The following is a 23,820-nucleotide window of genomic DNA, read 5'->3' on the forward strand; positions in this document are numbered from 1 at the left end:
CGAGCTCATTTATATACATAAATAAAATTTCCGTAAAAAAAAAAAAAAACAGCTCAAAAGGTTGTATTCGTTTATTCAATGGTAGAGATACAACAAAGTATATTACTAACAATACTCCAACTTAGGGTTTCATTTTACATGAATCATGAAAAATCTGAAAATTTCAACTATATATAAACAACTTTTATGACCACACTCAAAGGTAACCAAATCAGGGGTCCTAATTTATAATCTTCCCCACGACTCGATCGAGCGCTTCTCGGTACATGTTTATTGAAATTTAGAGAGATTGATCATTCCTTTATTACTCTTTTCCAAACATTTTTAGAAAAAGGAAGATAAATATTATAAGAAACAAAAAAAACTTTTCTGCTGGGTATGCGCTGTAAGGGAAGGAGAAGAGCATAAAAGAACAACAGAAGACTGACACTATGAGAAAGATTCTCACTCAATTAAAACACATCAAAACTTGACTATAAGTCTTGATTTGGCCAATTGTTTCCCTTTGCTCAACTCCACAAGTTATTCCACACTGTCATTTCATCTATGGATTAGTCATTATTGGATTTAATCATTCTTTCTCTCGATGATTACTTTCTCCATTAGACAAAAAAACCAAAAGTATATAATTAGGATAGAGAAGCGAATACAAGAATATTTATATATTAGCAAATACTAATAACAGTAGTTTTCTCTTTATTCTCATACATTGTTTCGGATAATGAATTCTTGAGCATATGCATATATATTGTCTAGACTCTAGATTATGCTTAGGAAAGGACGTCTTTTATAATAAAAATAAAATGTTTTGTTAGGTTATTCTGGTTTTACTTATTAGAACTGTAACTGAATCTGAATCTAAGATAGGTTATTTCACTTTGGCTCGGTGTGATAGAGAAGTAAGAGTCTAAATTCTAAGAGAGGTACTGTTAAACCTATTAAAGAGGACATACATAGTAATATAGATGATGATGACATATGTGAATTTGAAAGAAAAAGAAAAAAAAAAACAGATGAAAGTTTTATCATTGCAATTCACACACGCACGTTCTTGGTTATTAGAATTACGAACACTTATTTGTCATAGCGCAGCTCGATTCGATTGTTGGTAAGGTGAAAGGTAAAAATATGATTGAACTCTTACCAAAACATTGGTTTCGTTTTGTTTGCTACGGATTCTTTTCGTAATGGGTCTGCTAAACAAACTGTCACTCCTAATTATGATTAACAGATTATAGTAGTCTCTTATTGTTTTTGTTTCTGCAAGTTACCTTTGTGATTTTGGCTGTTAGTGGTATTTTTCTGATGGATGTTCATTGTGGGTATTGTTACATTAGATTTAAACCTTATAATCGTGTTATATCTTCATTTATTCTTGTACATGTATAGTCTTCTAGATCAGATCAGTAACTCACAATATTTCCCTTTGTTAGATATAATGTGAGTGTAAGCTGTTAAGCAGGCTTATTACTTTACAATTAATTGGGCTTTGAAAAGCCCATGATATGAATTTATATAATACAGGACCTGAGTTTAAGACCCATAAGGATGTAGCAAGCTCGAACTAGCCCATACAGATGAGGCTAACTCGTGGACGAAACGGCAGTTTCGTAAATATGAATTACTTGATAGGGATCGACGAACCTGGTGGCTGATGATACTGTTAAAGAGACACGTAGGATAGTGACTCTTGTCGGCTAAACAATGCTACGTGGCGTATATACTTTTCTAGGGATATCCTTGCCTGTATACTTGGTTCCTTTGAAAAGCTACTTCCTCAAATCGAGGACCTAACTCCGATAAATGCTGTCTCGTCGTATCTTCATGCGTATTCATAGTTTATTAGTTTCTCTGAGATTATATCATTCATTCATCTCCTTGGACCCTTGTCTTTACCCTTATACGAAGAGTCCTTTTTGAAATTTCAAGTGACAATTCCGAATTTGCAAAGTAACTTTCATATAATAACTCCTCACCATTTCGGAGGGTTAATCAGCCATATCACTATTCTGATGGTTATGCGTGGTTTACTATACGGATGTTTGTGGTTCGTTCTACATTTTTGTTTTCTTGTGAGTTCAAAATTATAAGATTATACTATTGAATTTATAAATTAATGTGTCTCCTAGATATTTTATTTAATACTTTTATTTCATAGTAAAAAAGTGCGTTGCCTAATTATATATTCATATCTAATCTACTATCATCACGACGTTGAGCTCTAATCTAAACCAAACCACAAAGTAATCAAACATTGTAATTTTCTAAGTTTGAGGATATAAATTTTCGAAGCGTGTGATTAATTAAGGGCCAAACATGTTTCCCATTGGCTCTTCTTCGCCACCAGAAGCAAGTTGCAAAAGCGAGTGAAGCACCCAAATATTAAACAATAAATCTTTTAAACCTAAAAAGTTAAAATATCCTTTTTATCGTGCTGCAAATTTCACTTTTAGTTGGTCATCCAAATTGTGTACATCAACCTTCGTTAAACAAATACATACGATTTGGGTAATGATACAAAGTAGACACACTAGTGGACCAGTCACGCCTAATAGTACCCACCAATGTATAATCAGGTAAGGATCGGTTCCATTTGTCCACATTCCCAAACGTAGAACAAGGAAAAAAAGAATAATACTTATAGTACGTGTGTCCAAAGCATGGGGTTTGGCTAATGTTCCAATTTGATTATATGGTTAACATTATCGATCCGGTCCATTCTTCATAGGACCAAATCTATATAAAGGTTGTTTGGATCCGAATAGGTCTTCATTTTCTCGAGTTCATGCATGATATAAATTCTTACAAGTTCAAGTTGCATGTTATTGGCCTGTACTAACTACTGAGACTAGTCTCTAGTTTTACCAACGACCCACGTGGTCAAACGGGTGAACAAATGTCACGTGAGTCACGTTCGTGCTATACTGTTTCAAGCCTCTTCACATTTTTTGTTTCTTTATTGCCAATTTTAAGAGATAAGAACACGAAAAGATGTCTCTTCCACTTTCCTCATCGCCGCTCTATCTATCTATGCTCTCACTTTCTTCTCGGTCGGATTTCTAATTACATTTTAAATATTAGTGCTCACATTTTTGTTCATATCTATTTCATGACGTGGATCACACTTCTCTTTTTTTTTACATGCTTATCTCCTTAATTACTATTACAGTATATGATAAACTCGTGATCAATCTTTCGAATTTCTTACAATATATTGAGAGTTGTAATTCGTAAAATAGGGTTTTAAGTATTGACAAATCATTAAATTTTAAGTTATGCTTATAAGTCCATTTTCTAGTAAGCAAAATATTGATTTAGGCTTCGAATGCAGATAGCGTTTCAGGCAGAGCAGATCAAGCAATTCAAAAATATAAAGCAGAACAAAAGCAGATCAAACAAACTAGCAGATAAAACACTCCAAATCTACAGCGTTTTTACTGTTCATAGTGCAGTACAATTTTCCTTTTAAATTTTGATCTGCTGGCAGGACAATTATTTTTTAATAATATTTTTTTTTCTGAACTGCACTTTATGTATTTTGTGTTGAATGGTAAATATACAGGACAGTATATTTGCTTGGCAGGAAAACTGCTTTTTATCTGCTTTTTATTGCTTTCCATTCAAGGCCTTATTGTAACATTCACGTTTCATTACCCGATAAAGTAATGAGATGCATCATTGCACATAATGACGTCTCAGTACAAAAGTCTCAGACTACTTGTTTTGACTTTCTTTTTTTCTTTTAACATGATTTAACTTTTACCAGAGAATCTAACATCTAGCTATTTTTTACTAGTAGAATATTTCCATTGTTATCCATATAATCTAGTCTCTCTACTTTTCAAAATCAGAGTTTTAACCATAAACGAACTTCATTTAATGTTTCTTGGATCACGTTAAGTAAACGTGGCAGCTCAACGCTGACCTACGACTCTATTATTAACCCGACGGCTCTCGATTGGCCACGAGTCTGAACGAGAGACGGGGCAAAAGCGTCCGACACGTCCCAAAAGAAAGAAAGACAAAAAAAAAAAAAGGATTAGACGAGAAGGCTCTTTCTCATCCAACGGCTCACATCTAACTTAGACTACTCTCTTCTGTCTCTTCTAATACCCGTTGATTTTGTCTATAGCTTTTCATCGCTCGCCACCTCTCTCCATTTTTATTATTTTTCAGTTTATCTCTTTAGGGAGTATTTATTTGTTGATCTGATAATTGTCTTAAAAAAAAACAATTTATTAGGATAATACTATTTGTCTATCTAATTCTGACCATTACTTAATTTCTATTTCTTATTTGACTTTTTCAAAATGATAAGTGTGGTAGTTCCTTTATTCTTGTTGTATCACTCTCAAGCGCTTAACTAGATTTGACATCCACATATGTGTTTGTCCGCTATATCGTACCTTTGAAAATTATATATATATTAATATATATACTATCCATTGACATAGCAAAATATCGTAAGTTTTTTTTTTTTGTCTTGGATAAAATATCAGAAAATGTCAAGAAATGTAATTATTTATCAACAATAATATCGCAATTTTTACCTTTTATTGTAACCTTTTTTTTTTGATGAATTTCTTAAAGGTCTTCTAGATGCACACTGAACAGACACGCATATTCACAGATACGTGCGTCTTTGGAGGACTTCAAAACAAATACTAAAAAATAAAGCAGAGATAATGATTTTTCCCAAATAAAGTAGTCAGAAAAATATAATTAAGGAACAAACAAAAAAGATACCTTTAATAATAAACAAAAATAAAACGTTATTATTTTAAAAATCTAATTTCCTATGAAATATAAACCGCATATACATATCGTGACCGCCTTAAGGAAAAAAAAAAGAAACAATAAAACCCTCTTTTTAATTTCTCTCATCCAGCAGCCGCTTTCACTTCCTTCTTCCTCTTCAATCTTCTCCTTCTACTTTCTTCTCGCAGGTTTTTTTTTTCTTTCTCTGTACACACTAGAGCTCGCAAATCTGGCAATCGAAAACCATCATCATAAACTTAACTTCGGGGCCTTCAAGGCCAATCACAAGAAAGTCATGGTGATGATTCTTCTTTTAACCCCTTTTTGTTTGTGTGTTTTGACTTATTATCATTCTCCAATTTTCTGATTTTTGGCTTCTGTGTACTCTCAGGGACCGATGATAAGAACAGAAGAGGAAGAAGACTGTACGAGTCCACCGTGGCTAATGCCAATGCTACGAGGGAGTTACTTCGTCCCCTGTTCGATCCACGTCGATTCAAACAAAAACGAATGCAACTTGTTCTGTCTTGATTGTGCTGGAAATGCCTTTTGCTCTTACTGTTTAGTCAAACATAAAGACCATCGTGTTGTTCAGGTCCAACATCTCTTCCCTTTTTTACCCCATTCAAAACTCTCTCATGTTTTTAAATGTATATTGAAATGAATTTGGTGTTTTATAAAATTTGCAGATACGAAGATCTTCGTACCATAACGTGGTGAGAGTGAATGAGATACAGAAGTTTATAGACATCTCCTGCGTTCAGACGTATATTATCAACAGCGCAAAGATTGTGTTCCTCAATGAAAGACCTCAGCCTAGAATAGGCAAAGGTGTTACAAACACTTGTGAAATCTGTTGCAGAAGCCTTCTTGATTCTTTCCGTTTCTGCTCTCTCGGCTGCAAGGTAACACACCACAAATCACTATTTTTTTTTCCCCTGTTTCCACCATTTTTGTCTTACAAAATTTTTCTATTAGTTTCATTAAAAAATAATAAAAATTTTCCTAAACCCATTCACGCATTTCACTTCTTAATACATAATTTTTTTTTTTTTTTTTAAAGTTTTGTTCATGATTCATTTTTGGATATGCTCTATTTTTGAATGTGACTTATGGGATGACTAAATTGTTGTGTTTTTGACTGTTGTTCAGCTTGGAGGAATGAAGAGAGGAGATTCAACTCTAACCTTCTCTTTGAAAGGGAAGCATGGTAGAGAGTACCAAGGTGGGTCTGAATCAGATGAAGCTACAACACCCACTAAGATGCGCAAGACCAATGCTTTCAACCGTTTGATGAGTGGTCTCTCGATCTCAACCGTCAGATTCGATGACTACGGTCAAGGTGGTGATCAACGGTCTTCAAGCTCTGGTGATGAAGGTGGTTTTAGTTTCTCTCCGGGAACACCTCCGATATACAATCACCGGAACTCAAGCCGACGAAAGGGTGTGCCTCACCGTGCTCCGTTCTAAAACAAAAGATAATTACCGAGTTTCAAACCCCATAATAATAATAGTAATAATTAATTAAAGTATAAATAGAATTATGGTATAAATACCAATACAAAGTGTAACAAGTCGGGGTGAAATTTAGGATGTAGTAATGTTGTAAATGGGCTACTCTCTTTTTTATAGTTTTTTTTTCTTTCTAAAAAGATAAAATAATTAGACACAAATACATAAATACATTTTTTATAAATATAGAAGAATTAGGGTTATAGTGAAAGTGTATGGTAATGTTTAGCTTGTTTAAAAGGTATGGCTTTGTATTGTGTTGTAATGTAATGTAATGTGTACATTAATTTTTGTTCATACAATAATGATAATATCAAGTGAAATGATATAGAACTAAACTGATGCGTTGTCTAAACTTCAACTAATCTCTTCACCATTTTTGTAACATTAAACAGTTCTAACTTATCCTGACTCGATTAAAAACTAATAGTATGATAATGTGTAACTGAAGTAATGTCGTCATACTTATAAGATAGTTTGTATATATAATAAAAAGTCGCAAGGAGTGTCACTGAAACATATAGTTTTCAAAATACTATTGATTGATTTGTTGTAGTTTGACGTAATCAAGAAGAATATTATAATAGTATACGCTAAGGAATATTTATTATGCAATATAAAATAAAGTAAGCATGCAAGTGGATAGAAGAGAAGAGAAAAAAAAATGAAGAGCCGTGTAGAATCCGAAAGGCTGCGATTCTCTCTCACCGTTAAGAGACGGGTGTTCATTTCTTTTTTTCTATGATCTCTCTTGTTATTGTTATTCAACATCATGTTTTTAAGCTCTACACTAATCCACGGAATCGAATAATTGGCAGATTTTTCTTTTTTATTGCTTAGACAATTTTTTCATGATTTTACTACAAGATAATGTTTTTAATAATGCAGTTTCGTAAATTATCCGACACACAAAAATCGTTTTCTCTGGCTGGTTAAGTCTATCCCACAAATTTATGATTTGGAGGTCATTTGTACAAGGTTTTTTCACACAATATGTTCTTCTTTAAAATCATCACATAATCCCTCTCACAATTTTAGAGTCGTCTGGTCCATAATCTCTCTCAATTTGGGAATACAGATTTTCATGTTTATCATCAAGATTTTAACATCAAAACATTACTGGAAAGAGGCAATCTCTTATACATATTTTTAACATTTATATTTTTTGTAGCTTTCGTTTATCAAAACCCGTAGTTACACAAAAATATTTGTGATCAGAACAACTGAAAATGTGTGCTTGTTTAAATTTAGTAGTTACCCTAAGAAAAACAATTGTGGAGGCCACCACAACAAATGTATGCATTTGGATCTCAGTTCAAATCTTTGAATAGAAAGAACATATTAGAACAAGAAACTTCAGTATTTCTTATTCATTTGGATAGAACCTTATGCTATTTCAAAACTATATTCTTGCCAAAAAACAAAACATGTATATACAAAACTGAGACTATAGTATTGCGGCCAAGGACGATGGCTCTGCCACGTAATCGTAGACAGCCCCCACCGGCTTAGGCAGCGACCGAATAAGAGGGTACTACTGACTTTTCGGTCGGACTTCGAGCCAGTTGCGCATCCTCGTCACTCGGACTACGACACGTGTCGAGTAAACCCACTAAGAATACGACACGTGTGATGAAGAGTGTGAGAGGGGGACCAACGTGAGAGACCTTGTGTGTGTGTGTGTGTGGAGTTATCTTGTTCAGTCTCCCAAGACGTTAAGTAATCAATAATATTATTATTAATGGGAAAGCCTAGCGACACGACAAATGCTGCTGGGATAAGGATTTGTTTGTGATGATGTCTTTAAACTATTCCCCCTCTATTGTTTTTAGTGTCGCTTTCGGAATTGTGATATTTTGTTTGTTTTTTGTAACTTTACTTAATGTGGAATATAAAGTACTATAATTCTTAATAAACTCTTAATAGTTATGATCATAATAGCGTTAGCATATAAAATAAAATTTCTAGTACTACTGACAATTAAGAGAAGACACAAAAGTTTGAACTATTTTTCAGGTTTCACAAACACATTCACACATTAGGTGATTGTTTAAGTTCAGTTCACATTATGTCGGAACTGAACCCCGTTACCGTTCTCTCTTTGTCTCATAACCCTATTATTTTCGATCTACGAAAATTACGATGGAAGCAAGAGTGTCCATAGTATACATAAAAATACTGACCTATTCACTATTGTATAGAAACAATTGTAACGAAAGCTAAACCTTATACATCAAAGTAAACTAGAACGCGCGGATATGTTCTGTTATTCATAATTAAGGCTTGGTTCGTGGACCACGAATTACTTATTGGTCTCTTTATTGTTAATTGTCTTGTATTCTTTTGGATCATGTTTTATCAATTTAGATATAAAAAGCAACTCTCGGATATTATATTTAGTTTGATCACCAAGTCATTCATACATTGGTTATATACATATACACTACAAAAAAGGTAGGCAAGGATAGTTTTCAGCATGGGGCCATATGTGTATAAGCTAAGGCCATTTATGGTCCGTGGGTTTCCATCTTCTTAAAAAACTCATATTATATCTATAGATCACGACGAAATTTATATATCTCTATATATATTCCTCTGAGGAATGTTATTTTCATACCTAGATGTATATATAAACCAAGTTCGACAGTGAATGACTTGTACTTTGGTGTGCTTCTGCAAACATCTACTATATGTAAATTGACGTTTGTGGGTGGAGAATTTGCAACTAACTGACAAATTTTACCAAAAAAAGTTATACATTGACAAATAGTTTTTTTTCTGTTTAGATTAATTAGCAAGACTCTCTATCAATTTTCCATGAATTATAATCAGCTACGTGGATTGCCAAAACGTTTATAATAAAATAGAATTTCGAAACAAAAGGTTTTACTAGAAAATAAATAGTGTGTTTGAATGCTGCATGTGAAACAAGAATGGTCGAAATAAATTTCTGAAATATTCGTCTCTAATGTTTGATACGTTCTAGTTGGAGAAAAAAAAAATAGAAGAAAGTTAACTTTTCGTACATTGATACAAGGAGGCATAATCATAAAGAACTGTATACTTCTTTTTATTATGACAAAATGATTTTTTGTGTTTTGTGTGTGTTAATGAAAACTAGATCTTTGTATATATGAGGACATTCTAGAGTCATGAAACAGACATTGGTTGAACCAAAAAGTAAGATGGAGACAATTGGAGAAGAGATACAAATTCTCAAGGCCATGTTCTAGGAAAAATCAAAGCACCTGTATTATATTTATAAGTATCGATGGGCTTCAAGAGAAATTAATCATCATCTATAGAAAACTTATACAAGCCCATTGGACTGGTCCATTTTGCCTCAGATAATAAATGGGCCTTCATAACCCCAACTCTACGCTACCTCCATATGGAACATGTTCAGAAAAATATCGGAGCTTATAATTAAGTGCAAGTTATCAACACTAAGAATATATATATATAAACCAGAATTAGGAATACTTTTGGTAAAGGAACAAGGCGACGTGTGACAAGGTCCTGTCCACAAAAAAGATGGCTTATATATCTGCCGTCTTATTTGGAGTTATTTTTCTAGTTGTTAATTGTTTTATTTTGTTTTTGATATGATAGATATGTTGTTATTAAATTCGAATTTGTCGGGCAAACATGTGAACATCGTCAGCTTAATCAAACGACATATCGCAAACCACATTAACTTTTCTGGTCCCTAATTATGATGTTTAATTGATTTGATGCGTGTGAAGATTTGATCTCATGTGGAATTTCTTGTGAATTAATTTTGTGCACACGAAGTTGCTGCAACAACGTGCCAGGTGTGCCCGTATTTGTACAAACTGACGCACACACATAAACGAAACTATACGTAAATGTGTATTTTAGTATTACATATATAAGCAATCAGTTTGATCCATATAATCAAACTGTAGAACAAATTTCAATACATTTATTTGCTCTTACACACAGATTAGTTTATATATACAATACTACTGACTTTAGATATCTGTTTTTTGAGAAATTTTAAACTTTTTTATTGCAGATGATATAAAATGTGTGCTTTTAAGTACGTCGCTAATTAGATAAATGCGTGAAACACCGACACAAAGAAAATTAAACACCGTTTAAAGACAAATGAATATGATTAGTATGTTTTACTTAACATCAATTACTATTTCTCTGAACATCATGTCTAATATTGTCCATTAGATTTGACTAGACTCTACGTCTCTACCAATTGATAATCTCACAAAACCGAGAATAAATAGCACTATTAAGAGACAATCGAGAAAATAAAACATATATATAGGTTGATAAAGTAACTTATATTTGGAATTTTCTTATTCATATGGAATTTTCTTATTCATATTTATTAGGTTCGATTCGTCCTGTATAAATAACAATTAGTTATAACTATTAGGGATGAACATTTTAATCTTACTTAATTGAGTGAACTAGAACTAAACCAAACGTAAAATAACCTTGGTTAGAATCGAGTTTATATATAGTTTTAATAGAACATTACTAACCAAATTGAACTAGATGTATAATATGCTAAAGGCCAAAACGCATTCCAACAAAATTGAAATGAACTGGCTGACATAGATGTGGTCAAAGGGTTAAAGCTCATTTATATATAGATTTACTAGAATCAAACTATATATTTAATCGAACCCAACTCAAAAAAAAAAAAAAAAATACACAAATAATAAAACCGAAATACCGATCGATAATAACATCTCTATTGTATACTACATGCCTAGGCACCTACAAGTTTATTACTTGATTTGTGTTTTGAAATAATATTGTACGGCGTTACATACCCGAAAAAAGGAAAGTTATTGTAGCGTAGGTCGTAGGGTATGTGATATTGTTTGTTTGACCGTATATGTAAGTTCTACTCCAAACTTTGAAGTTGGTAATGGTATAGATACTCCGTCGTCACATCCAGAAAATTTATGTCAAATGTTAAATGTTGAACTTTACTGCAAAAGTATATAAAAGAAAGGTTCAATTTAAATCACGGGTATACGTATTTATAGATAGCTAGCTCGGTCTACCAAATAAGTCAACGTGTGAACATGTGAAGCCTGTTTGATTTATTATGCATGGCATGCGACCCGTTCGAGTTGACATGGTTCGGCTAAAAACTGAAGATATTTTCTTTACCATGTTGAGTTTTGTTGACCAAAACAAAAGTACGTAAGTACGGCTCTCTCCACTGCAAGTTACTATATAATTACTATAATGAGACACTAAATAACACACAGCTGGATAAATTACAAAATTTGACTGCCGACAAAAAGAAAATTACAAATTTGACTAACCTGGAGTATAATTTATACTCCCTAATTCTTGTATTAAGTTAATAAACTGCCGCCAAAACAAAAAGTTGTAATAATGATGTTGACTCGCACGTGCATGAAAGTTGTAAAAGTTTATGATATTTTTCCAATAAAAAATGCATGGGTAAATTAAATAAAATTACGTTTTTAGCTAAATTTGAAATTTGTACAGTATCAATACGTGAAAGTCAAATACAAGTTGCGGTATTGGGGTTTCAACAGGCCACTTGTCATGACTTGCGACTGGGAGCCGCGTGGTACGTTCCAACGGCGTCGTTGCTTATTTTGCTTTCAGATTGTCCCATCCATCTTTTTTTCATTCTTTTCATTTCCCACCTTTTTTTGTTAATTACACGCTTGATTACTATCTAAATCTAATCAAACTATATAAATAAGTATCCCCGACTAAGGAAATTTTGCTTTCTTTTGATCTTGTAGACTGTAGTGATACTATTTTCTTTTACATTTTTTTTTCATTTACAACTAGTCATAATTCTTCATTTAGTGTATATATAGTGAAGTTGAAAACGACATGATCGTCTACTTAACTTATAAATTTGGGAATTGGGGCGATCCAGAGAAATCATAATTAAGAGCATTCATTCAATTCAAAGAAATTTTTTTGTTAAGTTAAATATTGTTACGCACACGCACTCGTATACATGACCACAACTTATATAATTATGTATACTGTCAATATATTTAGAATCTATATGTAGAAATTCAATCAAACCAGAAAGATTTTTAGGACATATATATGTTGACAGTATATATATATATATACAACTCATATAGTAACAAGATAAATAAAATAATATGGGAGTAATTAGGTCATGAAAAGGAAAGTGAATTAGGAGGTATATAACAAAGGAAAGTTTATATTATGTCCTTTTTTTAACTATGCGTGACAAAAATCTACTTAATGGACAGACGACAGAGAACAAACATAAACCTACCGGTTCAAAACAATCAAACCGTAACCGGTTTAGTAATTTCAATCTTTTTTATTATGGATCACACACAAACCGGATTTATCATCCCCCTCTCCAACTTCTATAAATAACCCTACCATGACCGACTCTCTTAGACGCGTTCGTATCATAAACACATTCACTTAATCTTCATCTTCTTCCTTTACTCTCTCTCTCTATCTGTATCATCTTCAACCATAATGGGAATCTGTGTATCGTTTAACCGGAAAGATTCAAATGCATCACCGACGGTGAAGATCGTGACAGTCAACGGCGATCTACGTGAGTACAATGTTCCAGTGGTGGCATCTCAGGTTCTTGAAGCCGAATCAGCTGCAGCTTCTTCATCTTCGTCTTCCTCTAGATCTTCTTCTTATTTCATCTGCGACTCCGACTCTCTCTACTACGACGACTTCATCCCGGCGATAGAATCTGAGACGCCGCTTCAGGCCGACCAGATCTACTTCGTCTTACCGGTTTCTAAACGTCAGAACCGTTTAACGGCGTCTGATATGGCCGCTCTCGCCGTTAAAGCCAGCGTGGCGATACAGAACTCCGCCGGGAAAGAGTCTCGTCGGCGCAAGAAGGTTAGAATCTCTCCGGTGATGATGTTGACGGGGTCTAACGATTCCGTTAACGGAAATGGGAGTGAATCGACGGTTAAGAAGGGACGGCCGTTTGTGAGTGGTTATAAAACCGCGCCGTTTAAAGCTTCGAGTGGTTATAACCGGTCCGGTTCGGTAAGTAATTTGAGAAGATATACTTCTAAAAGAGCTAAGCTGGCGGTTCGATCCTTTAGGCTGAAGCTTTCAACGATCTATGAAGGCTCCGTCGTTTAGATTTGTTTATTTATCAAGTTGCTTTCAATTTTGAGGAACCAAATAAATTAGAAAACAAAAGAAAGAATGAAAAAATATATTAGAAGAAGCATATATACTTACTTATTTTTTTGGTTTGTTACAAACTGATGATATAGTTTTTTTTTCACGAAGAAAACATTTGTATATTTCTCCTTATACGCTTGATTGTATATTTTTGTCATGTACAATCATATATGTTTACCAACAAGAATTTATAATATATGATTTATGATTTTTCTCAGTTTAGTGATCCTAACCATACGGTCACTAGACTGATGATTGTAAATCTATAATGTGGCTCTTCTTTTTTTTATCGAATGTTTAAAAGTTACGTGAAAAAGTATAATCTGATGCTAAAGTTACGTGAAAAAGGTATACTCTGATGCTGAGTTTGTAATATTGAACAACCTTTTGAATTGTATGTAAAGTGAGCTTTAATTAGGCTTGGGAGGAAGCATAACAACTATGTAGTTTCAATGACGGTTAAAATTAAGGTGGAAATTGGAAAATGTATTTAACTAAAATCTTGGCTTCACAGCCAAGGAAATTTTACTCAAAACATTTCTAAGATACTTATTCAATATCATTAAAGTAAGCAGTTATTCTATGCAAAATTAAAATCAAACTTTGAAATTCAATTATAGCTTTTAAAGAATCTCGTAAGATTTTATATTATAATATTTGCAAGGATCCTTTTAACCTACTTATCATTGTCGAGAAGATACCAAATCAATGATACTTACTTTTAATTCGTTGAATACAGTTTGATGTGTTGTTGATGTGTCGATCAAATCCTTATTACACATGTTGTGTGTGAAAAAAACCAATGTCAATTTTTAGTTGTTGACTAAGACGTCCTAGTTATGTTAGTCCTCTCTAAGCTATGATTTATATATGTATATAACCAAAGAAATTTTACTAGCAGGGAATTACTTATGGTATTACAAGTGTAGACCTTGTAGAAGTTTCAGCAGCTTTCGTGTTTGATGAACCTAGTGACTAAATTTGACAATGTAATATAAACTAAAAAAAACAATAAATATATGACGTAAACAAAATAAATTCATATAAAGTACTATTCAAATGTGTGTTGATTCTAAACAGAGACGTGGTGTGAATAAAATATAGATTCCACTAGGGAGTATATATGAAACCACGTATGGTTTGAAGCGGTATTATATGAACATCGTGGAGGCTTGAATTGGTGATTTGTTTGAACGTTAAGAAATCAACATTCATTATTTTCGCTCTTAAAATAGCAAGTCCTCCGACATGACTGGCTAACAAATCTCCGACAAAGACAGGTTGTATATGGAGGCGACGATGTCATTAATTAACTATATCATATTACTAGATTAAGTTACCATAAACGTGCGTCATAATAGAAAAATAGATAATTATGTGGTATATATGAAGTCTAGATTTATTGCAATGGCTTCTATATATACTTTTTTTTTTTTTTCTGAAAAAGTAAAATATGAATATGGTACAAACTGTTGTATTTTACCACACAGGTTTGATCGTATTTGTCCGTTATATAGCTAGACATGTTGTTAACAAGTTTTTTACAATGAAAAATAAAAAGAGAAGATAAAAAAGAGCTCCTTTGGTAGGTTTTACAATGTGTAGAGAGAATAGGCCTATGTTGCCACGTATGATAAGATGATCGTTGGTATGTACCGAACAAAATTTGGCGTCAAGTCTTTTAGACGAGTGACCAAATCGCCTTATTGGACCTTCCTTATTGAATCCGTTGATTAGACTAGAATGTCAACTCTCCTTCGTTTGTAATCTGTTTTTGGTTTTTTGGTTTTTTGGTTTCTAGGTTTGCTATCAGTTTTGGTGATTCAACAGAAATGCGTAAAATTTTCAATAGTTTATGAATAGTTTCCTACGTTGACCAGAAACCATTAGATATTCTCCTATATAGTAGTTTTGAAATATGGTTCCGGTTGGATAAGCTTGAAACTTTTTTCCGATGAACATATTTCAAACTTATAATTAATGTGCATAGCTCACATGCGACTTTAGAAAAACATATCGATACCTTTTTCCATATAAAATCAAATCTGGTCTTGATATTGAAAATTTAATGCGTATTATATTGGGATGGCTATCCTCCACATATTGTTAAAAATTTAGCTTGTTATCCCAAAAATCAAACTCTCATTATTGATTCTAAATATATAAATACATATTTTTTTATAAAAATAAATCTTTAAGACTTCCATGTATTGATTGATATAACTAGAACACGATATAGTTTTGTTATGAACTACACAATATATACCATTTTACCAACACAAGACGCACACGCACTTCTAGTTCTTCTTATACGAGTGTGAATTTGTAGCAAAATTAGGTAGAGGGGGTAACAGTTCTGCGACATATAGACCGTCATTGACGGGGAAAACAGAAGAAGCAAAATCCAATACGAAAACAAATCAAATCATACATTTGGTTTCCATTTCATTATTCATAAACCTTTTTGAGGAAAAACACACAAAATAAGCAAATAACGATACGTACGAAAGCAAGCTCAATCGTAGATAAAAAACCCTTTAGTAGTGAAAAACAACAACTCAATCATTGATTAATTGATTTCCCTTTCGTGACAAAAACCATACAAAACAAACGAATATTTCTCAAGATTTGCATGAAAACAACTTCAGGCACGACTTGTCCTTCAGATTTGCTTAACATCACTACTGTAGACCCTAGCCAAGTCATCCGAGTTGAACATATTCACGAAATGACCACTACAGGAAGAGAACCATACGTTGATATGTGATAATAACCATTTAACGAAAAAGCAATATGCAAATAACTAGGGAGGTTGAGATATTTTGTAGAGAAATTAATAGAATATGCCTATTAATTTTCTTAATTCTTTCATCTATTTTGTTCTTACTGATTCTTGTAATAATTTCGGGTCTAGACAGAAATATATATATTGATATTCTGTAGTGAATTTTATGAACACAAACGATAGTATATATTAATTATATAATGATGCAGTTCTAAGAAGAATAAGTTAATTTGAAAAGTGAGTTTATAAAAGGGATTATCTAAAAATGTCAGATTTATAAGAAAAATTGGAGTAATGGCTTAGTTAATGTTTTTGGGGGCGGAAGGGTTTCACTTTCAATATCGCTGTCTAAACAAGCAATTATTTTCAATATGTATTATAGTTATCGTTAGCTTTCGTCAAGATTTGTCATGGACCTTTGATTTGTTGATAAGATCTCGACTTTATCTATTTTGAATGATACATAGGCTCTTACACTCACGTGGATATTGGGTGGATTCAAAAATTTGTTCTGTTTTTGCATAATAGGAGATGAACCTCATATTATTGGGGGGGGGGGGGGGGGTACATAACAATATTATTTTTCTGGAAATTGATTTCCAATTTGAAAAATACTTGAAATAATAATTTAGGATGCTGGTTGGCTTATCATCGTCGTCTTTTAATTCAAAGTTAAGCTATTTTCGGATTAAAGTAAGCAAGTAATATACGTCGAACTACATTAATGTATATGATAATCTAAACATTATAGATTTCTAGTCTATAGACCTTCACCTTCCTTCATATATGAAAAGATGTTTGTGTTAAATTATAAGAAAAACAGCATACAACGATGTTTGTGTATAATTTTTACGCGCAAATTAGACTGACTAGGCCCATTATCGTACCATGCAACATTTTACTCTCGGCCTCGCATAGGTCCATTAAAACACTGTACATATTATATTCAACGTACATAGATATGGGAGGAAAAAAAAAAAACACATATCTTGAAACTCATGCAAAATTGCAAAGAAAAAAAAAAAGAAACAAATCAGCCTTATAAAAAGTTAACGTCATATTTACTGGTAAACAGTATTACGCTTAAGTCTTTATTATAAACCACTTATCTTTTACCCTAAATTTTTGGATTTACCCACAAATCTTTTCTTCAGGATTTAATACAATCCATGAGCATTATGGTTCAGTATTCTGGATATGATCAGAAATCAACTAGATCACCTTCTTTGTTGACATTTATATGGCTTTACGATACATTCAGACTCATGGTACTTGGTAGTATCCCTCTCGAGGAAAAAAAATTTGTATCTTGATCCAGAGAACTTATATGTGAAGATTTCTTGATCTGTGATTTCAAACTGACTTCACACTCGAAAGAACTGCCATATATGAACCATTTATAAGTCATATTATCCTTACAATACTCGTTGGATCTTTCATTAATAAAATTTGAGTATCTAACAATGATTAACGAGTGATTCGATTTAATTAACTAACGGATGGTTCGATTTATTCGGCCGGTAACATTCTCCCGGCCACTATCTCTAAAACCTACTCAACGAATGATAACATTGTTTAGTATGATGATTCAACTATTATATGCCTTGATTGATATAATTTTTTTGTTCATGTATTAATATCATGGCATCACATGTATTTCATTTACCAGTCAATGTGGCTTTTGGCCGGTCAAAATATGTTTAAAATATAAATATATTGATTAGTTACTAGTTAGTATGTATTTAGAGTCCATTAGCTGAGGCTGAGTGTACATTATTAAACATTTTCATGCCATCATGCATGAAGGCATTATATTGTCATAAAAATAAAGCTGCCCACTAATCATATCTTATATACAAATCTCAGTTATTAGCTCTATGTGTCTACATTGTTGCAGTGGTCAAGACTCAAGAGTGTGTTGATAATGTTAATTAATAATTTGAATTATTATTATTTTAAACCACAGAAGGAAGAAAGTAGAACTAACACTTAGAAAGTGGTTGATTACAATAATTACAATAATTTTAAAGCATGTCCCCCCCCCCCTCCAAAGTATGCCGTTAATTTGACTAAACCACTCAAATAATGCTGACCTCTCAATTATTTTTGGGTTATCATGCTTATCTCTCAAAACAACCATCGTATTACAAGACGACAAATATAATTTTAAAAATCGTTTAACGATATAGTTACTTAGTTAGTGTCCTTAATTAGAAATCTACATAAGGAAAAATAATTAGGTTTGAGACAAATAGCAAAGAGAGAAATAAGACCCTATTTATTTAGGTAGTGGACATTTGGGCGGTGTTAGGGGTCCATGGTTACATGTGTGTCCTTACTACTCGTAAGGCCATGCATCTCCAATGGGACATCAAAACATCATTTTAGTGTAATCTTTAATTTGTACCCAAATTGACACCAAAAATCGCACTCTTTCAACTATATCCATTTTTTTTTCACTAAGTGAAGATCATAATAAATATCATAGAACATGTTTATTCAGGGATTATCAATTGGCGATATTAATTTAGCTATGATGAAAATGTGTGATACAGGATCTCTGTTAAAGTTATACGCTATGAAACGTAAGCCGACAATCTCAGTGAAAGGATAAAAAGTGATGATGCGAAAACAAAGGATTCACAACACTGGTTTTCATGTTTTTCCCTTTTTCATATGATCCAAAACCATATAAAGTTAATGTGCCATGCATGTTTGTTATCAAATCATTTATCTTGCTTTACTAAACGTTAAATTTAATATAAGAAAGTATATAAGTTACTAAATAGTAAGTATTGGCTTTGACTTGTAGGCGTAAAAACTGATTTTAATTTGTAGTAACACTTTTCACTTTTGTTTAAGTTGAATCTTATTATTATTATTATTTTTTTTTTTTGGTAAAAAAGTTGTCTCTAAATTATTTTAACAGTAGCATACATGAACGTCGTAAAAAACAATTATAAATTATTTTTGGATATGTGAACTGTTTTTGGATACTCGATCTTTTCGATCGATGTTGTTTAGACTTGTATATGTTTCTTCTTAATTTCTACTTTTTATGAATAGATCAAATATTTTATGAAGAAAAACTTCAGAACCCTAATTGAAATGTCTATTTAAAACTAAAGAGAAAAATTGATTGGTAAAAAATTCAATACCGCCAAACAAAAACTTGATTGATTATAGAGACTGGCTATGAAGAATTTAGTAGAATTGTACAACTCTCATCATTATCTATTTCTAATCACCTTGTTTGTGGTTAAGAAGTCAATTTATTATTAAGTTAATCAATAAACCCCATAGTTTAATCTTTAAACTAAGAAAAAGAATCTAGGGTGAGTTAAATTTATAGCCATAGATGAATAAAAAATAAAAAGTATATTATCAATAACAAGAAAATTAGTTCTCTCACCTTGTCTCTTATAAGATTACGAAATTGCCCCTACTTTAGCTGTTAGATGATTTAATAAATTGATTATGGTTCCTATCTATACTGACAAAGATACGAACAACTCCAGCATTTAATGATGTTGATGATATCTACAAATATATACAGTATCATTCTGTTTAGTTGATATTATTCTGTTTAGTCGATAACTCTATATGACAATTAGTATTCTACTGAGGTAACAAGTGTTGTCTTATAAATAAAAAATTGGTATTAAAAACAATAAAGTATTCACTAATTGCACACTTGACTTTCTAAAATAGTATATAGACATAAGCATAACATTTTGGATAGTGGATTACAAAAACATTAGAAGACTACGTATTTGTTATCAGGTAAAAGAGGCGAGTTATATGATCATCATAGGGTTGACACCTTGTCCATCTTTTAATGAGAAGTGCAATGTAACCAAATTTAAACATGTTAAATAATCTGTTATCGTAGTAATTTACATATTATCCGTTAAATTAATATTTATTGCTATAAAAATGAAAATTAATATTTTCTGACATTATATATCAAAAACTGTTTCTTTCGCCTACTACTACACTGTTTAGAAATACAATTTATCACCAAAAAACAATAAAACAAGGATGTATATGAATATATAATAAATAATTTAACTACATAATTATACGTTTATCGAATAACATATAAGTTATAGTGGTAACATAAGGTTTATTATAAATAATTTAACTAGATAACTATGCATTTATTAGATAACTTATAAGCAGTAAATGAAACTTACGCCACGATTTGTAGATAAGAAACAAGAACCATAAGACTCACTCAATTCACAGATAAACATGAATTACATATCGGTAAGGATCTGGGTTAATCAAATCAAATCAAATCTGATGAACTATCATAAAACCCTGATAAACACAAGATCCACATCAAGAACACAAAAAGTGTAATTCAATTAGAAAAAAAAACTTGAACAAAAGCTTCGATCTTTGAATTGAAAGAACAGTACAATACATATCAAACTTAGCACAAAAAAAGACACTTCAAATCCTTAGATTTGGTACACATAGAGAGAGAAAGATGGGAGAGAATGATAGAGAGAGAAAGATGGGAGAGAATGATAGAGAGAGAAAGATGGGAGAGAATGAGAGGGAGAAGAGTTAGAGATGATAAGGTTAAAATGGTCAGAAAAAATGAGAACTAAATAAAAAAACATCAATGACAAATACTTAATAAAACAGTCAATAAAGGTCATCAGTTACAATTTCCCAAGAATCTATACTGTTATGGATTCAAAAGATTGGACTGCATGCAATCTTACTTAGACTGATGTGATATCTATGCTTTATATTTACTTTTGTATGTAATAATCTGTGGTTGTTCTATTATTTAAGTGTTTGTGGTTAACAAAAAAAAGTACTACTATTATTATCAAAATATAGAAAACCAAATAAAGTTAACATTCGAATGTAAAATAGTACAATATTGATGACTAATAGTAATATCTTGCAACTTCATCAATGATATTTTTCTTTTTATGATTTTAAACTCAATTTCTTCATTTTCCGGGACTGGTTTTGAAAAAGAAAAATTATTCTTGAAATGATTATAGAGTTGACTATCCTGTGGTATTACTAGTCAACATGAAACTACATGTAGTATGTTATTAGTCAATAAACTAAAAAATCAAAATATTTTTGTTAGAGTCTCTATAATATCAACTTATAATTAAACTATGTAGATGTATGAACGTTCTTTTAGTTTTAATTTCCTATAAATATTAAGTCTAATTTGGATATTAATATAAAAAACAGGGTTAATTAAGTCTTATATATGAAAAAGCTAAATATGATCTTGAAAATTATCTTTCTCAAGGTGCCATATGCTATGAATATTTCTAATATTTCTTGTGAAAGTAGGTTAAACGCAAAACTATCATGAATCGATTTAAGCAATGATTAAAAAGATCAGCATCTTAAGAAATGCTATAAAAAACACAGGAGCATGATTGGCTTTTAATCATTGCTCTATGCATGCTTGGTCTTAGGCCCTCACGCCCTATATGCGTCATTCATTATTTCTCATGTTACATTTTCTTGGTAAAAGTATATATCTTGCCCAAAAAAAAAAAAAGTATATATCTTTTTGCAATGACAAACGAAATCATATATCTTTTCATGAGCACTAAAACAGTAGAAAAATAAGAAAAGATCCCAAGTGCTTGATCAGTTTCCTAGCGATTTAATATAAGTGAAAAATATGAGTAAGCAGGTAATTGGAATTGTATTTCCCAAACACGATCTAAAGCAAATATAAACCCGAGTCTGAGGGTTTTTTTTGATAGGGTTAGAGAATATTTTTACTATAGTGTTACTCAATTGACTGTGAAACAACAATTAGCAAACCAACAAACCAAAAAAAAACAGAAAGTGAAAAAAAAGTAGGAAGGGGTAAAGAGGGCGTGGGACTTCACTTGGACTGACGCACGCGCACCATTCGCTTCCTTCCAAACGCACTGATTGGATATTACATTAACATATTTTGGTCCGACTCGTTTTTATATTACGACACGTTGACCCACACCTTCCTTTGATCCTTCCTCCACATTCCACTGCCTTTCTCTCTTTTTTTCTTCCTTTGTTCTACTTCTATAAGACTTCTAGTAGTATATGCTCCAAGATCAAGAGGTTCTCGATCTCTCTCGGTTCTGAAATTATCATATGAACTTTAATTTGTAACTATAGGGTTTTAAAGTTACTACTATATATATCATAATAAGAATTTAGAGAAGGAGCATATGACGAATACTTCCTTAAACACACAAAGTTGATGCATGTCAATTTTACACGTCATTGCACTTCGAATTCTACCTTAGTTTATGTATTCTTTACTTTTTCCCAATATCTTAACCGTGATGATCTTGTGGCTGGATTCAAATGCACAAATAACCATGAGTACAAATCATTTTATAAATAAGCTCACTTTAATTGAAGTTTGCACTACTAGGCCCAAAAAGAGATATAAAGCATATACTATACTAGTAATATTAATTAAAAATATATAAAAACAAAAATAAACAAAGAAAAGTCTCCACTCTCCATTACCACCAGTCACCAACCTATACATATATGCCATCAAACTTCATCATCTCCTTCACCAAAAACAAACTCAACATTCTTCTCTTCTTTAACTTTCACTCTCAAGTCTCAGCTTAGCTTTAAAAAAGAGAGAGAAAAAAAAACACAAAAATCATGAGAACAATGGTTGATTTAGGAAAGCAAAGAGATCATCACTATCATCCCATGCAAATCATAACCACTCCAACCACCGTCGATTGTGCCCGTGAATTCCGTCTCCGACGAACTCTCCGATCACTCATCGAATGCATGCTCCCATACTGTTGCACTTACCAACAACCACCTTCTCCTTCATACCAAAACGACACCGTCTCAGTGTCTTCTTCCACTTCCTCCTCTTCCTCTTCAGACCACTCCTCCTCCACCTCTTCCTCCCATAGTAACAGCATAGTAAGTGGAACTTTCTTCGGCCACCGCCGTGGCAGAGTCAGTTTCTGCCTCCAAGACTCCACGGCCGTGGGATCTTCGCCGCTTCTCCTCCTCGAGCTAGCTGTTCCCACGGCGGCTTTAGCCAAAGAAATGGACGAGGCAGGTGTTCTACGCATAGCCCTCGAGTGTGACCGTCGTAGAAGCAGCAACAGTCGCTCGTCGTCGATCTTTGATGTTCCCGTGTGGTCGATGTATTGCAACGGTAGGAAAATGGGATTCGCCGTGAGGAGAAAGGTAACGGAGAACGATGCCGTTTTCTTGAGGACGATGCAGTCTGTGTCAGTCGGAGCCGGAGTTGTGCCGTTGGACGAGGAGGAGCAGACGCTGTATTTGAGGGCGAAGTTCGAGCGAGTCACTGGTTCGAGTGACTCCGAGTCGTTTCATATGATGAATCCGGGTGGTAGTTATGGACAGGAGCTTAGTATATTCCTTTTAAGATCGTGAAAATTAAGTACGGTGGTTTTTACTATTATATTTCTATAAATGTACATCTTAAACTAAAATCATCAATATAGTGATATATGCAGTTTAATCATTTTTTCCCTAAAACAAATAAAGAGTTCTTGAGATAGGGAATTGGGGTATTG

The 23,820-nt window shown here is 32.6% G+C and overlaps 3 protein-coding genes across 3 annotated transcripts; all 3 read left to right on the plus strand.

Annotated features, from left to right (window-relative positions):
- The first annotated feature begins 4,869 nt into the window (after positions 1–4,869).
- Positions 4,870–6,608, plus strand: LOC17899704. The gene is made up of 4 exons (XM_006305254.2): positions 4,870–5,056; positions 5,150–5,353; positions 5,448–5,663; positions 5,911–6,608. Exons 1-4 carry the CDS (start codon positions 5,054–5,056, stop codon positions 6,226–6,228), a joined length of 741 nt encoding a protein of 246 aa, XP_006305316.2. The 5' UTR covers positions 4,870–5,053; the 3' UTR covers positions 6,229–6,608.
- Positions 6,609–12,528: 5,920 nt separating this feature from the next.
- LOC17897827 lies at positions 12,529–13,729 on the plus strand. Its single transcript, XM_023789917.1, has one exon. The coding sequence runs from the start codon at positions 12,784–12,786 to the stop codon at positions 13,420–13,422; it is 639 nt and encodes a 212-aa protein (XP_023645685.1). The 5' UTR covers positions 12,529–12,783; the 3' UTR covers positions 13,423–13,729.
- A 9,101-nt stretch (positions 13,730–22,830) lies between these two features.
- LOC17899008 (protein MIZU-KUSSEI 1) lies at positions 22,831–23,768 on the plus strand. Its single transcript, XM_006305485.2, has one exon. It carries the CDS (start codon positions 22,919–22,921, stop codon positions 23,675–23,677), a length of 759 nt encoding a protein of 252 aa, XP_006305547.1. The 5' UTR covers positions 22,831–22,918; the 3' UTR covers positions 23,678–23,768.
- The last annotated feature ends 52 nt before the right edge of the window (positions 23,769–23,820 follow it).

The sequence above is a fragment of the Capsella rubella genome, unplaced genomic scaffold (genome assembly GCF_000375325.1).
Source record: "Capsella rubella cultivar Monte Gargano unplaced genomic scaffold, Caprub1_0 scaffold_1, whole genome shotgun sequence".
NCBI classification, from domain to species: domain Eukaryota; kingdom Viridiplantae; phylum Streptophyta; class Magnoliopsida; order Brassicales; family Brassicaceae; genus Capsella; species Capsella rubella.

What these genes read in the sequence shown, in the direction of transcription:
- LOC17899704 (XM_006305254.2), top strand. An exon ending in AAGACCATCGTGTTGTTCAG is followed by an intron (nt 5,354 to 5,447) that starts GTCCAACATCTC and finishes TAAAATTTGCAG; the next exon opens with ATACGAAGATCTTCGTACCA. An exon ending in TCTGCTCTCTCGGCTGCAAG is followed by an intron (nt 5,664 to 5,910) that starts GTAACACACCAC and finishes ACTGTTGTTCAG; the next exon opens with CTTGGAGGAATGAAGAGAGG.
- LOC17897827 (XM_023789917.1), top strand. Translation starts at nt 12,784, where the DNA reads ATGGGAATCTGTGTATCGTTTAACCGGAAAGATTCAAATGCATCACCG.
- LOC17899008 (XM_006305485.2), top strand. Translation starts at nt 22,919, where the DNA reads ATGAGAACAATGGTTGATTTAGGAAAGCAAAGAGATCATCACTATCAT.